Source organism: Ctenopharyngodon idella, chromosome 13 (genome assembly GCF_019924925.1).
Source record: "Ctenopharyngodon idella isolate HZGC_01 chromosome 13, HZGC01, whole genome shotgun sequence".
NCBI lineage: Eukaryota > Metazoa > Chordata > Actinopteri > Cypriniformes > Xenocyprididae > Ctenopharyngodon > Ctenopharyngodon idella.
This window is the reverse complement of record NC_067232.1, coordinates 18,250,087-18,264,502: the sequence shown is the minus strand read 5'-3', so window position 1 is coordinate 18,264,502 and position 14,416 is coordinate 18,250,087. Positions and strand designations below refer to the sequence as shown.

Below are 14,416 nucleotides of genomic sequence, written 5' to 3'. Positions count from 1 at the left end.
CAAAGGTCACTAGACACATCAGCTCAACTAAATATCCAGACAGATAAGGGCTCCTGGACCGCACATGGCGTTCCTCGAGGCTGGGGGAGGATGTCTGTGCCGCCCGGGGCCCTCCTCCCCGCCACCGACAACAGGCCACTCATAAATGCCAGCTCCCGAGGACAGAAGCAAGGTTGGCACATGCCATAGAAATTATCGAGACACTGCCATTTAAAAATGTCACTCTATAAAACCATTTATTTCCAGACTCTTATGACTTTGTGTTCACCACTTTATAACATTCCTGTGGTGAAGAGTGACAGATTTACAGTAGCATGTGTGAAACTAAAGGGTCAGTCACTGATAGTATTCAGAACAGATCTGCAGTTTGCAGGCAACTTTTGCAGTTCTTTTTGCAGTTTAATGAATCTTTAATGGAACAGTTCAACCAAAAATGACAAAATGCAAGTCCATTTTACATGCAATTACAATGAATGGGTTATTCAAGCTTCAAAAAGTTGCAAAAATATCATATAAATATCATAAAAGTGGTCCATACGGCTCATATTTCAAGTCTTCTGATGCCATATGATAGCTTTGTGTGAGAAATAGACCCTTACTTATGGAAGCTTGTTTCCGCCACGGAATAAAAAAAGGAAAAGATAATTGCGACTTTTCTCTCACAATTGCGAGCCTATCCTTCGCAATTCTGACTTGTGAACTATATTGTGTTCTGAACTATAAGTGTTCTGAAGTCATATGATAGCTTTGTGTTAGGAAAAGACTGAAATTTAAGTAGTTATTCACTAATAAACTTCTCCAAATGTTGCAAACAATCCGTTTTGCAAACAAATCAATTGTGAATTGAAACAACCGATTCATTGAAAAGATTTAGTGCCAGATGTTAGGATTTTTAGTGAATAAGTATGGAAACTTGTTCCCCCCATTGAACAAAAAAGGTAAAAGACTTTTTATCTCAAAATTCTCAATATTTTTCTCGCAATTCTGACTTTTCTCAGAATTGCGTGATATTAACTTGCAATTGCGAGTTATAAAGTCAGAACCTGAGATGTAAACTCTGACTTTATAACACGCAATTGCGAGAGAAAAGTCAGAACTGCGAGATATAAAACACAATTTACTTTTTTCCTCACAATTGTGATTTAGATTTCACAATTCTGACTTTATGACACGCAATTGCGACTTTATAGCATGCAATTCTGACTTTATAACTTACAATTGCGAGTTTATATAATGCAATTCTGACTTTATAACTCACTATTGTGTTTATATCAAGCAATTCTAAGAAAAAAAGTCAGAAATGCGAGACGTAAACTCGCAATTTAGAGAAAAAAAAATTCAGAATTTTGAGATAGAAAAGTCGCAATTACCTTTTTTTTTTTTTTTTTTATTCAATGGCGGCAACAAGTTTCCATACTTATTCACAAAAAATCCTAACATCTGGAACTGAATCTTTTCAATGAATCAGTTGTTTTAATTCACAAAACCAGTCTGAATGATTTGTTTACAAATCGGACTCGTTGCCGCATCTGGAGAACTTTATTAGTGAATAACTACTTAAATTTCAGTCTTTTCCTCACACAAAGCTATCATATATCACTTATCATTCTCATTTATAGTAACTGCATAGAAAAGAGTGACCTGCACAGTCTGACAAAAGACTGTCAAGCAGGTTTAGAACAAAATGAGAGAGAGAGAGAAAAAAAAAAGTGTTAGAATTTTAATTTTTGGGTGAACTATTCCTTTAAGTATTCATTCAATATGGCAATTCATTAATCACTCTTTTCCCACTCAAAAGAGATTCAGTAAAGCTGGCAATGTTTATCTAGTTCTATACATGTGGGTACAAACACAAAGCCAAAGGCAATGTAAATATGCCAGCAATTTCTGATGCAACATACGTTTCAAAGCCTGAAGTGTGTGCATGTCTGATTTTTACTTCACACACATTTTTATACTGAAGCCACGGCTTTGATGAGATGACTATTTATCAAGCAGTAAACTAGGGCCCCTTTGAGAGTCTCATCAGGATCTTCAATAACACTTATGCATGGGACTGCTCTTAATATGGCCCTCTGGGCTGCTTGAAATCGTAATTTGAAACGTTGAGCCACACAGCATGTGTGAGATTTCACTCAAACCAATGCAAAAACCAAGAAAGCTCTGCTCATCTGGAGGGGGATAAATATAGCAGCAGGTATCTGACCATTACACACAATATGACAAATTTAGTTTGAAGCAGATTTATGACAACAATTATGCTTTCTGATTCTGAAATGACTAAATTGCAGGAGAAGGTAATTAGGAACAGAAGTGATATAAACTTAATGGTTTAAATGAGCTCTATTTAAATATACAGGGGTTAGGACAATGAAACTAAAACACTGGCCAATATAGTGTTGGAGGTTTTAGGCCTATATATGTGCAGCCTGGTGGCCAATCTTCACATTCCATCAGTAAGTGTTGAATTAGTAGCTGTACATAAAATACTGCAATCAACACATCATGGGAGACGGAGTTCAAAAGAGGACAAATTGTTGGTGTGCGTCTCGCTGGCTCATCTGTGACCAGGATGTGTATCGAGAGCCATGGTATCCAGGGTAATGTCAGCATACCTCCTCAAAAGACGAACTACATTCAATAGGAGTAAATGTCGATGCAAGAGGAAGCTGTCTGAAAGGGATGTCCAGGTACTAACCCGGATTGTATCCAAAAAACAAAACCACAGCTGCTCAATTCACTGCAGAATTAAATGTGCACCTCAACTCTCCTGTTTCTACCAAAACTGTTCATTGGGAGCTCCACAGAGTCAATATTCATGGGTGGAATGCTATAGCCAAATCACTCGTGCCAATGCCAAATGTCATTTTTAATGGTACCAACAGTGCAAATCTTGGGCTATGGACAATGTGAAACATGTATTGCTCTCTAATGAGTCCACCTTCACTGTCGTTCCCACATCCGTGGGAGTTACAGTGTGGAGAAGCCCCAAAGAGGCTTAGCAATGGACCGTCGCTGCCCAGAGTCAAGCACGGGGGTGGATCAGTGTTTGGGCTGCAATATCATGGGCCTGTCACGATAACTACTTTTTGTTGGGTGCTATATTGTCCCAGATTAATTGCGATTTTATTGTTATTTAAAGACCATTTTATGCCACTGAATATATAATCATAATATAACAGCATAATAATGCAAGTAGGCCTACACACTTCAAATGAGAATTAACTAAACTCTTAAGAATATTTAGACACTGGAATATAAAAATATTATAATAATGTTGAATAAATAATAATTAAACCTTTGCTAACAAAAAGTGCAAAATAACAAGTAGAAAAAACAAACACACTTGCAAATGCACAAAAGGCACATATGGAGATTTTTCATGTACAGATTTTTCCTTGACCTTCTTTTCTCAGTAAAATAAAGGCACCGATATACTTCAAACATGTAATTTCAAACAAAATCAGGCCAAAACTTAGTTCGTTTTATCTTTGTTTTAGGAGTTCGAAACGGCTTGCCAAAGCGAACCCTTGGGAAAAGTTCGCTCCAGCTGCAAAACCTTCGTGCTACTATTGGTCTGTGACGATAACGTAATAGATATAGGAATAGATAACATAATATTTTTCTATAGGCGTGTTTTAACTTTTTTTTAACTTGAGCGCCCTGTGTTTATAACGCCACGTTATGCATGAGATACTGTGAAAGACGCGAACGCAATGGTCAAATTCGTCCATCTAGCACACGTTTGCATGGAAAAACAGCGCAGTGGAATGCAAAAACGTGTTCTCTGTCAAAATGAACTAGACACCCGTGACCGCCATGTCCAAACGGAGAGCAGATAAGATGACAGAGGCTAAATGTTGGTGACATTAATTTTTTTGTAAACATAATGGGCAATATGTTGCATCACCAAAATGATCAAGGTCATGTCCATATATAGTGCGATAGATGAGTCGATTTATTAATTATCGTGACAGGCCTAGGCATTCCCTACTGTGCTTGATGTGTGCATCACTGCAAAGCACTACCGAACCACTCTGGAGGATCAAGTGCACCTAATGGTTCAAGCAATGTACCCTGAAGGGGGTGCTGTGCATCAGCATGATAATGCACCAATACACACAGCAAGACTTGTGACAGAATGGTTTGATGAACATGAAAGTGAAGTTGAACATCTCCCATGGCCTGCAGTCACCAGATCAAAATATTTTTGAGCCACTTTTGGATATTTTGAAGGAAGAAGTCAGAAAATTCATCCATTTTCGACCTGGCCACTGTTCTGGAAGAGGAATGGCTCAAAATCCCTCTGGCCACTGTATCTGACTTGTATCTGTCATTCCCAAGATGAATTGATGCTGTATTGGCCGCAAAAGGAGGCCCTACACCATACTAATAAATTATTGTGGTCTATAACCAAATGTTTCAGTTTCATTGTCCAACCCTTGTATATTCAATCATTTAATACTGAAAAAAGTATTGATATAACTTTTTTCACCTAATTAAAATGAACAGTTTGCCTGGTATTTAAGAATGAAGGAAACCTATCTAAACTTGATCTCTTACTTTTGGACCATGCGAGATCTGTACTTTCTGTTTTCAGTTTAAGAAGAAATTTTGGTCATGGATTTAAATGTTGTAAAATGGAGCTATTACAGCAGCTGAAATATCTCACTAAAATATGTAAGAGACAAACATGCAGGGTTTTAAACTTTGTGAATGACAGGCGTAGAAATCTGTGGAGACCTCTGCAAAACTTTGCAGGAACAGATTCTGTGTGGGCCTGAGAGTGCCTCATAACGTTAATGCTGATATATACCAAATATGTCATCCACTGCACCAACAGGTAATATCAAAATCACCTTTGCTTCTTCACTAAATTAAAACTAAATCCTTTTATTCAATCCTTATATGGACTAAACTGCTCTCAGAAAGCTCTCACATTTCATCAAAAAGATCTTAATTTGTGTTCCGAAGAGGAACGAAAGTCTTACAGGTGTAGAACGACATGAGGGTGAGTAAATAATGACAGAATTTTCATTTTTGGGTGAACTAACCCTTTAAGAAATATATCTTGAAGCTTCTTTTTCTTATCCCCTTTGCATTGCCAAGCTTAATGATTGGGTGGGCCAGGCTGTTCAGTTTTTTAATGGCCAATTATTCAACTTTTACTTTCAGTCTCCATCAATATTGAATATATGGTCACTTTCTTGTCCACACTCTTTTTCACAAACTATAAAGTCTTACCGGTGGTCCTGGAGTGCCCGGTTCTCCTGTTTTTCCCCGTCGACCCTGCGACACAGAAAATGAGAGAATAAGAAAAGATAGACTGTTTCAACAACAGGTTCATGTTTGGCAATGCTGGGTGGCAATTAGAAGAAGACAGCTCCTCTTGTAGCAGTGACTAATTTGCTTTTAATTAACAGAAAGAAAACAGCTTAATTGCAGAGCTCTGTGTGGTGCACCGCTTTCTCTATACCACCCAAGTCTATCACCTCCCTTCCAGCTGTGACAAACCTCGGCCACATCAATCAAAGCAGGCCCTCGGTGACAAACAGAACGGGCCCCTGTGCACGGCCCCGAATGCTCGCCTGGACATAATGGACTATTCACAAATATAATAACCGCCTTCAATTCATATGCTCGAAATACACAAACTGGCAAAGTGCGTGAGGTGAGCTCAATGAAAGCCGTCAAAACTGCCAGTCACCGGTTTAATTTTTCGACGCGGCGTGATGACACGAGCGTATCGGAAAAACTGACATGAAGACAGCCAGTGTGGCAACCTCGGGGAAATTAGTTTTCACATTGTCCCTCGAAGAATAAGCCGGACGTTTCTTTGATGGCTGCGTCGTCTTTGCTAAATTAATTTTATGGAGACATTTTATATACAAGCACACGGTGCAATTTCAGCAATATGTACACCATTATTAAGAATTCATCAGGCAGAGTTGGAGGACTGGAGCGTTTTTTGTCTAAGTGGGGAGTGTTTGAGAGATAGCTGGTCATGGTTGGATGAAAGAGGAAGAGGAACATTGCACACAAAAGGCAATGGCTTGTCTGTATCCTCAGAACTGTTCATTTACATAGTCTTTGATTCGATGATGTTGAGTTTGCCAGTGTTTGTCATTTTCAATAACTGCAACATAAAGAACTCCCAAAAAATGAACTGATTTCATCATCAGGCCCTGTATGAATGCATGTGTGCTGGTAATTTCAAAGCAATAAGGAGACATTAACCATAATGACAATAAAAATAACCAGAAAGAATCTCAGCAGATCCTTGTATAGGACATTGTCTGAAATTCCCTGCTCAGATGTTTCTCTTCTTGATGTCTTGGTGTGTATGGCCTCATTCTAGGGTGTTGTGGATGGTTGCTTTGGTGTTTCTAATTGGTTGTTTACTGTCTGGTCTACAAGACTCCAGGATAGGCTAGTCACTTGATATGGTTTGAGTGCCACTTTCATTGTTTTCAAACATGGTAGCTGGTTCCTAGCTGGTTTTTGGAAGATGGTGGTCAACCAACCAGTGATCATCAGCCAATACCTAGCTTTGGACCAGCTAGAAAAATGTTCCCAAACAGTTATACCATGTCCTAACCAGATGCAATGCCATAAGCTTCCAGCGACAAGCAATGTGTCTCTCCACACCAGAAATCAATGAAAAATCACAGCCAATCAGAAGTGTGTGTGGGCGGAGTCTATTTGCAAGCACACTGCACTCACAACGAAACGGATAAGTACATAATCAAATTTAAAAATATTACACCATTTTAACATTATTAAAAATACTGAGTGACAGAATACACTTATTTGTTAACATTGAGTTCACACAGTTTGAACGCTCGTTTCCTTTCATTTTTAAGATATGAGGTCAATTATCCATCATCGCTTTCAATATGGCTATAAAGTTCACACAAAATGATATACAAACTCACATTACATTTTTTAAACGCTGAATAAAGCACATAATCAGTACCTGAGATTACTTTGTATATTGTTGTTCCAGCCGTGACGTCGCAGAAATAGAAACCGTTTCTAAAATAGAATCCCTGTCGCTTGTTGCATGTTGCCGTCACGGCTGGTTAGGACAAAAGCTAACAAGGAAAAGATAGCTTTTATTATGTGTCTGGTTACAACACGGTGTTAAGTTGGATTTTCCATCCATCTCCAATTCACCTGCATTGAAAATCAGGCTGGTTGTTATCAGCAGCAATGATATGTTAACACGACGTACTGTAGATTCTGCAAAACAGGTCAATGTATGGTTTGTTAACGTTTCAGCCTGTGCTTTCTGAAAAACATAAGACAAAAAAGGCTATATGAAAAAAAAAAACAATTATATTATGCCAAACAGATGATGAATAATGTATTTTCTAATTATCTTCTCTTTCTGTCCCTAAAATATAGCTCTTCAGTGAATACTAATATCTGGGTGGCCATGAAATACGCCTCATACATTATAGAAAAGAAGAATAAAGTGTTAAATGAAAGGCAAATGTTGTAGATAACATCAGTACCATGAATCTGCATGTTAAACACCCTTTAAGGTTTCACAATGCAGTAAAGTGGAAGTCGGAAAACCATGGCATGTTGAAATAATGATTTGATCTGATAATTGAGCGCAAACCTCTCCAACCACAATGCTAGGATGGTCTGGGTTTCTTCTAGTTGTTCATTGGCCCAATACAAAAAGACAAAAAGACATTTATATTACTATTGGAAAAAGTATTGAAGGCCATACACACTGTCTTGACTAGGGCTGGGTATCGAATTCGATACAGGTACCGACCAAATTGCCTCGATACTATCGAGTACCGAAAAGTGTCTTGTCATTTGGTACCAAATTATGATACCTCCAAACAAAGCAGGGGAGAGTGGGCGGAGAAATACTGTCGCTGTCTCGTTGAGCAATGTAATAACGTTGCACTACATATTTATACCTAAATATATAAAACTGTGCGCGCAAGAGAGACCCTGAGTTTCACTTTCAGTTTATCTCCGAAAAGGACGGGCGAGAGTACCGGCTGTTTATGCGAGCAGCCGGTTCACTACAGTCACTCCAGATACTGTGAACAGCAAAACAGAAGTGCCGCACTGCCTGCACAAACAGCAATGTTTTTAGACTTGTTATAGACTTTATGTAGCCCCGCCCCTTTTCAGCGCTGCGCTCGTTGTCTTTTGACTTCCGGCTTGTATTTCCACAGCGATCTTATGTATTTATGAAAGAACTGCTCATTTTAAAATCTTCCTGGTCTACTGACATTTGTTAAGACATCTGCTTTAAACATAACAATGCTCATGATAACTTTCATTAACTCTACAACAGGTAAATCCACTTCACCAGCTAATTATTCTTCAACAGCGATGCCATAGAAATATACAGAGTTTCAAAGTTCAAAGACAATATTCTAAAGATGGCGGCGAGCTTGTTTCTCTGGTAAATAAGGTCTATCCACCTTATTTCTGCCTAGCCTACTGCGTTTCGAATTATGGGTTGCACTTCCGGTTTGAGGAACTTCCATTTAAAAAGACAGAAACGAATCGTTTCAAATCATGCCCTACAAATAAAGCTTATCCGTCAGTTAGACTGAATGAGCTGTCAATTTTTCTTTAATGTTTTATTTTCAGACATCATGAGAATAACGTAATGCTTGGTATTTTAACATAACATGTTATAAGAAGAATATCTATAGCAAGAGCTCTTTTCAGCCGCTGCTTTCTATCCCCGTGATTAATTTCTTTTGTCCCTTTGCATACCGCTGTAATAGTATGAAAAAGGACAACATATACTGCACATTTGTGGTGTGTTCTCCTGATATAATTTACGATATATCCCATTAATAATTCACTGGAATGCATGAAGAATCTCTCGTTTTTCTCCTCAAAGCCTCTTTCCAGGTTTGTTTTCACAGGTAAATACAATTTATTATCTGTAAAAATGATGGAAATCACTTTGAAATAGTATCACGCAATGCTGAAGTTCATGAACATTTTTATTAAGGCAACGTATGTTACATAATACAGATATATATCACTATATAACCCGTCCGTTATTGCTGTGGAAAGAATCGCGCTTTTTCGTGGCCTGTTGAAAGTACCTTGTTGATGCTTTTACACTTTTAAATATCCTTTTAATGTTCGTTGGTTGAAGGGTGAGTAGAATAATGTCATCTCATTGTACCCAGTTTAAAAATAAAATCGTATTATTGCGTTCATAGAGCAAGCCTTTCACTGACCGTTTACAGTTTAACGGAAGTTACACCCATAATTCGCGCAAAGCGTCATGGGGTGTAGGAATAAGGTGGATAGGCACTTACAACACACAGCAGTGTTACATCAGCGTTCGTTCCTCAAGTCTATGGAAACACGCGACCGGTTCATGACGGTCTCTAGTTCGCCTGCACGAGCACTGGATCTGGCTCCAGAACGCGAACAATTCGGGTGGAAAAGGGGTATCAGCGTCCTCCTGATACTGCCACTGTGTGCAAGCATCAACCACACCCTCAGAGCGGACATTTTCAAAAGGTTGTCTCCTGAAAAAGCATATTATATATATATATATATATATATATATATATATATATATATATATATATATATATATAACGTTTATGATCCGCAGGTCGGGCCAAGTAATAAAAAATAGCATTCCAATTAATTGCGGGTGGATGAGTGATAAATCATTAATGTGTTGATTTCTCTCATTTCACGGCGAGGCGTGCGTCACTCTTTTACTTTCATTTTCAACTGAACGTATTTCTCTTTAGAGAAAACCAATCAAGTAAAGCATGTGCCTAGAGCACCTCCTAGTGGTACAAAGCACAAAAGAAAACCCACATGAGATATTGTTTTATAACTTAACAGCTTTAACTAAAAATATACACAAGCTTAACTAACAGAAATTATATAATTATATATCCAACAATGATGTAAGGAAACAGTGGCAAAATATAAGTTTGAAGGGAGTAAAGCCTGTGTTTAAAGGCTGTTAAGGAAATGTAATTTAGCCAAATAAGAACTTTTAATTTTAAATAAATGTTAATTTATAAGCAGACTTTTTTTATTCCTTTGTGCAGTGGCTCAGGAGATGAGTCTGAGTCTTAAAATATAAAACCAAAGATTTTTTGAGTTAATGTAATCTTGTTAAAACCGATTTTATAAAATTGGTATCGAAAAAAGGTATCGTTCAGGAATCGGTATTGAAGTCAAGGTATCGTAATCAGTATCGATATCGAAAATTTTTGAACGATACCCAGCCCTAGTCTTGACAACAGAATGCAATGGATATAACCAGGACAGAAATAGACATGGACAGCCCAGATCCACCACAACATACACCAGAGTGTCTAGTTTGAGAAACAGATGCCTCACTGGTGCTCAGCTAGAAGCTTCACTGAACAAACCTGTTCACACCTGTGAAGTGAAGAGCAGACTCTGAGATGATGCTGGCCTTTACACAGAGTTTCAAAGAGAAGCCAGATCTGACACTGGCAAAGAAGAACCACAGGGTTAAAATGGGCAAAAGAACATGCAGATGGTACACTATTATTAAGAATGGATGTATGGATGTAGGTTTAAGACGCTTTGATTATAAGGTTATGAGAAGTGGCTACAAACCAATCACAGCTATGGGAATTGCTACATTGCTACAGAAAGCTAAAATATATATTCAGCTGATTATCTTAATAAACTGACAATTAGAGATGTCATGGTGAGGAAATTTGCACATTGATAAATAAACTTGTGACAACACCGGTATTACCGATAATCACTTTTGCTTTCGAATTCGCGATCATGTGCACTCTGTGTATAGGCCTATAATTTGTGGTTATTAGGGAGCCGCTATCAATATTCAGGGTATAACTTTTGAATGTGCACTCGCTTTTCACTTTCGCTTTTGAATGTGCGATCACACATACTCTGTGTAAAGGGACCGGCCAAGCAGAGGTACTGGCCGCACATTTTACAAAATAAGATATTTGTCAATGATGCTCAGGATCTGTTGCGCACCAAATCCTCCACCACCGTCTTGTCAGTCATCTCTCCTTACTCTCGTCACCTTATAAGTGAAATCTGACTCCTGCTGCGACTCCGCAGCTCGTGCTGCATGGATCAGAGCAGACACGTTCAATTTATAATATAGCATCTATTGTCCAGCTGAACTAAATGGATTTTTTTTATATATTAAAAAGCAAAATGGCCGAACACCAGTAACACCGACAACCGCAAGCCTACTAACATGTAAATAATGCCTTTGAATTAAAAGATAATTTTATCGTCAGACCAGGTTGTACAATATTTATATTTATATACAGTATACAGTACATAAAATAAAGTGCCTATGGCTGCTGGAAGACCTGGTCAGACAAGTGCATCTCTGCACGGCAGAAAGGAAGAGATCAACTGTGTGACACTTCACCCTTTCACACAGACCTCAGATCACACACAGCATCACCTCTCTCTCTCCTCTCTCCCTGTTGCTATGCAACACAGAGCGGCTTATATTTTGACAACATTGATTATTATAAGTTCCTGTAAGGGCCAAGTTTAGGTCACAAACATACATTAGAGAGCAACCAGCTGTGGGAGGTAGGGGTGTGTGTGTGAGTGTGTTGGAGAGAGAACGAAAAATAAAGACTGATTAATGATTGTTTACATGAACAGATTTCCAATTCAAATAAACTCATCCAATTGCAGAGTCTGAAAGTACACAACCCAAAACTCTGTAATCCTATGAAAATATCCATTCACACGAGCATCACACATATACTCAAGATTTCTATGCATACAGTCACATTTAATTACCATACTGACTAGAAGCAATGGGAATCATATGAGGTCAAATTGAACTACTCTGGTTCTGATTCCTCTATATTATCTACACTACCATTGATTTTTTAATGAAATAAATTAATACAAGGATGCATTAAATTGATTAAAAGTGACACTAAATACATTTAATGTAACAAACGTTTTGTATTTCAAATAAATGTTGATCTTTTGCACTATTAAACAAATAACACGATAAACCAAATCAGCATATTAGAATGATTTCTGAAGGATCATGTGACACTGAAGACTGGAGTAATAATGCTGAAAATTCAGCTTTACCATCACAGAAATATTACATTTTAATTACATTTTAAAATATATTAAAATAGAAAACAGTTCTTTGAAATTGAAATATTTCACAATATTACTGTTTTTACTTATTTTTGATTAAATAAATGCAGCTTGGGTGAGCATAAGAGACAAAAAAAAAAAAAAATTAACAACCACAATGTTTTGAACTGTAGTGTGTGTTACTAAACATACTTGCAAGCATTAGGTACAACACAAAAACAGTAGTGTGCGGTTCAAGTTAAACATGAAAGTGATTCAATGATGAGTGAGTCACTGTAGGCCAGTTCAAGAGCACCGCAAACACATTGGTCTCATTGTATGAAGAAAAACACTGTCTACTCTGTTTATTGTTTGTATTATTGTAAAGCCCCCGGTCTTTCTTAACACATTCTATTCAGATTTCAAGCTCAAAACTCAGCTAAAACTTGATTTCTGTTACTGTGGTACTGAAGATTCAATCTCTATTCAGCAGCAGAGTATTCACTATTCAGTGGAGGAATTCAGACACTACAGAACCGTTAATAGAACCAAACACGAGGGATCTCTATACTCAGAACAGAACTTTGCAAAGCCTTATCTGAGGGTTTTACCACATGCTTTAATCTTTCATTTGAACCATGCCCCACACAGTCGGACCTGGAGAATGCCAGCGTACCCGCCGGACGGAGTACACTAAGATGAGACGGGTTGCTTACATCTAACCCACTTCTGTCTCGCCAGGAGCAAAGCAAACAAACATCAACCTGGGTAATCTTTAAAGCAGCGCTCTAATCCTGATCTGAAATGTCAACAGTCTCACAGAGACCCTGCGTGGGTCAGGTGCCATGGATTACAGAATATGTGTTAAAGGGACACATGGCGGGGGAGGGAATGATGGACATAAAGGCAGATCTAGCATTTCAAAAGCTCCAGTAATCTGCTGTGAACACACACTCTCCTAAAAGAAGAGGTCAGATGATAAGCCAGAGAGAGCCTGTAATGTCTGTCATTAAAGCGTCTAATCCTCTACACACACATATATATATATACACATATACATCTCCAAAACTGCAGCTCTTGTGGGGTGTTCCCGCTCTGCAGTGGTCAGTATCTATCAAAAGATGTCCAAAGAAGGAACAGTGGTAAACCGGCAACAGGGTCATGGGCAGCCAAGGCTCACTGATGCATGTGGGGAGCGAAGGCTGGCCTGTGTGGTCCGATTCAACAGACGAGCTACTGTAGCTCAAATTGCTCAAGAAGTTAATGCTGGTTCTGATAGAAAGGTGTCAGAATACACAGTGCATCGCAGTTTGTTACGTATGGTGCTGCACAGTCAGGGTGCCCATGCTGACCCCTGTCCACCTCCGAAAGCACCACAGAGCATCAGACTGGACCACGGAGCAATGGAAGAAGGTGGCCTGGTCTGATGAATCACGTTTTCTTTTACATCACGTGGATGGCCAGGTGCGTGTGCGTCGCTTACCTGGGGAACGCATGGCACCAGGATGCACTATGGGAAGCAAGCAAGCAAGCCGGCGGAGGCAGTGTGATGCTTTGGGCAATGTTCAGTGTTCTTGTTCTTGGGTCCTGCCATCCATGTGGATGTTACTTTGACACGTACCACCTACCTAAGCATTGTTGCAGACCATGTACACCCTTTCATGGAAACGGTATTCCCTGGTGGCTGTGGCCTCTTTCAGCAGGATAATGTGCCCTGCCACAAAGTAAAAGTGGTTCAGGAATGGTTTGAGGAGCACAACAACGAGTTTGAGGTATTGCCTCCAAATTCCCCAGATCTCAATCCAATCGAGCATCTGTGGGATGTTCTGAACAAACAAGTCCGATCCATGGAGGCCCCACCTCACAACTTACAGGACTTAAAGGATCTGCTGCTAACATCTTGGTGCCAGATACCACAGCACACCTTCAGGGGTCTAGTGGAGTCCATGCCTCAAAGGGTCAGGGCTATTTTGACAGCAAAAGTGGGACCAACACAATATTAGGAAGGTGGTCATAATGTTATGCCTGATCTGTATGTGTGCATATTATATATATATATTATATATATATATATATATATATATATATAACACGTTGATTTTTCTACCTTCGGGCTTCTTGACCACACATATGATGCCTTAAAATGGTAGGTAGCACACCTCTAGGTAGGTAGCGCACTTAGTTTAGGAACACAGCTACAGAAATGGGCTATTTTTTCTTCATTGCATTTCCATGTAGTCTTTTTCCTGTGCTCTTTTTCCACTCATAGTCAAGCTCAGAATGTCCTGGAAGCAAACAAAGTGGCTTCTCTGTA

General features: G+C 38.8%; 1 protein-coding gene across 2 annotated transcripts in view; it reads right to left on the bottom strand.

Annotated features, from left to right (window-relative positions):
• LOC127524964 (collagen alpha-1(XIX) chain) overlaps positions 1-14,416 on the bottom strand; it is a 204,256-nt gene that overhangs the window by 90,511 nt on the left and 99,329 nt on the right. For both annotated transcript variants that reach the window (XM_051917062.1, XM_051917061.1), the window contains exon 15: positions 5,245-5,289. In XM_051917062.1, coding sequence (XP_051773022.1) covers positions 5,245-5,289 — 45 coding nt within the window. The remainder of the gene's footprint in view (positions 1-5,244; positions 5,290-14,416) is intronic.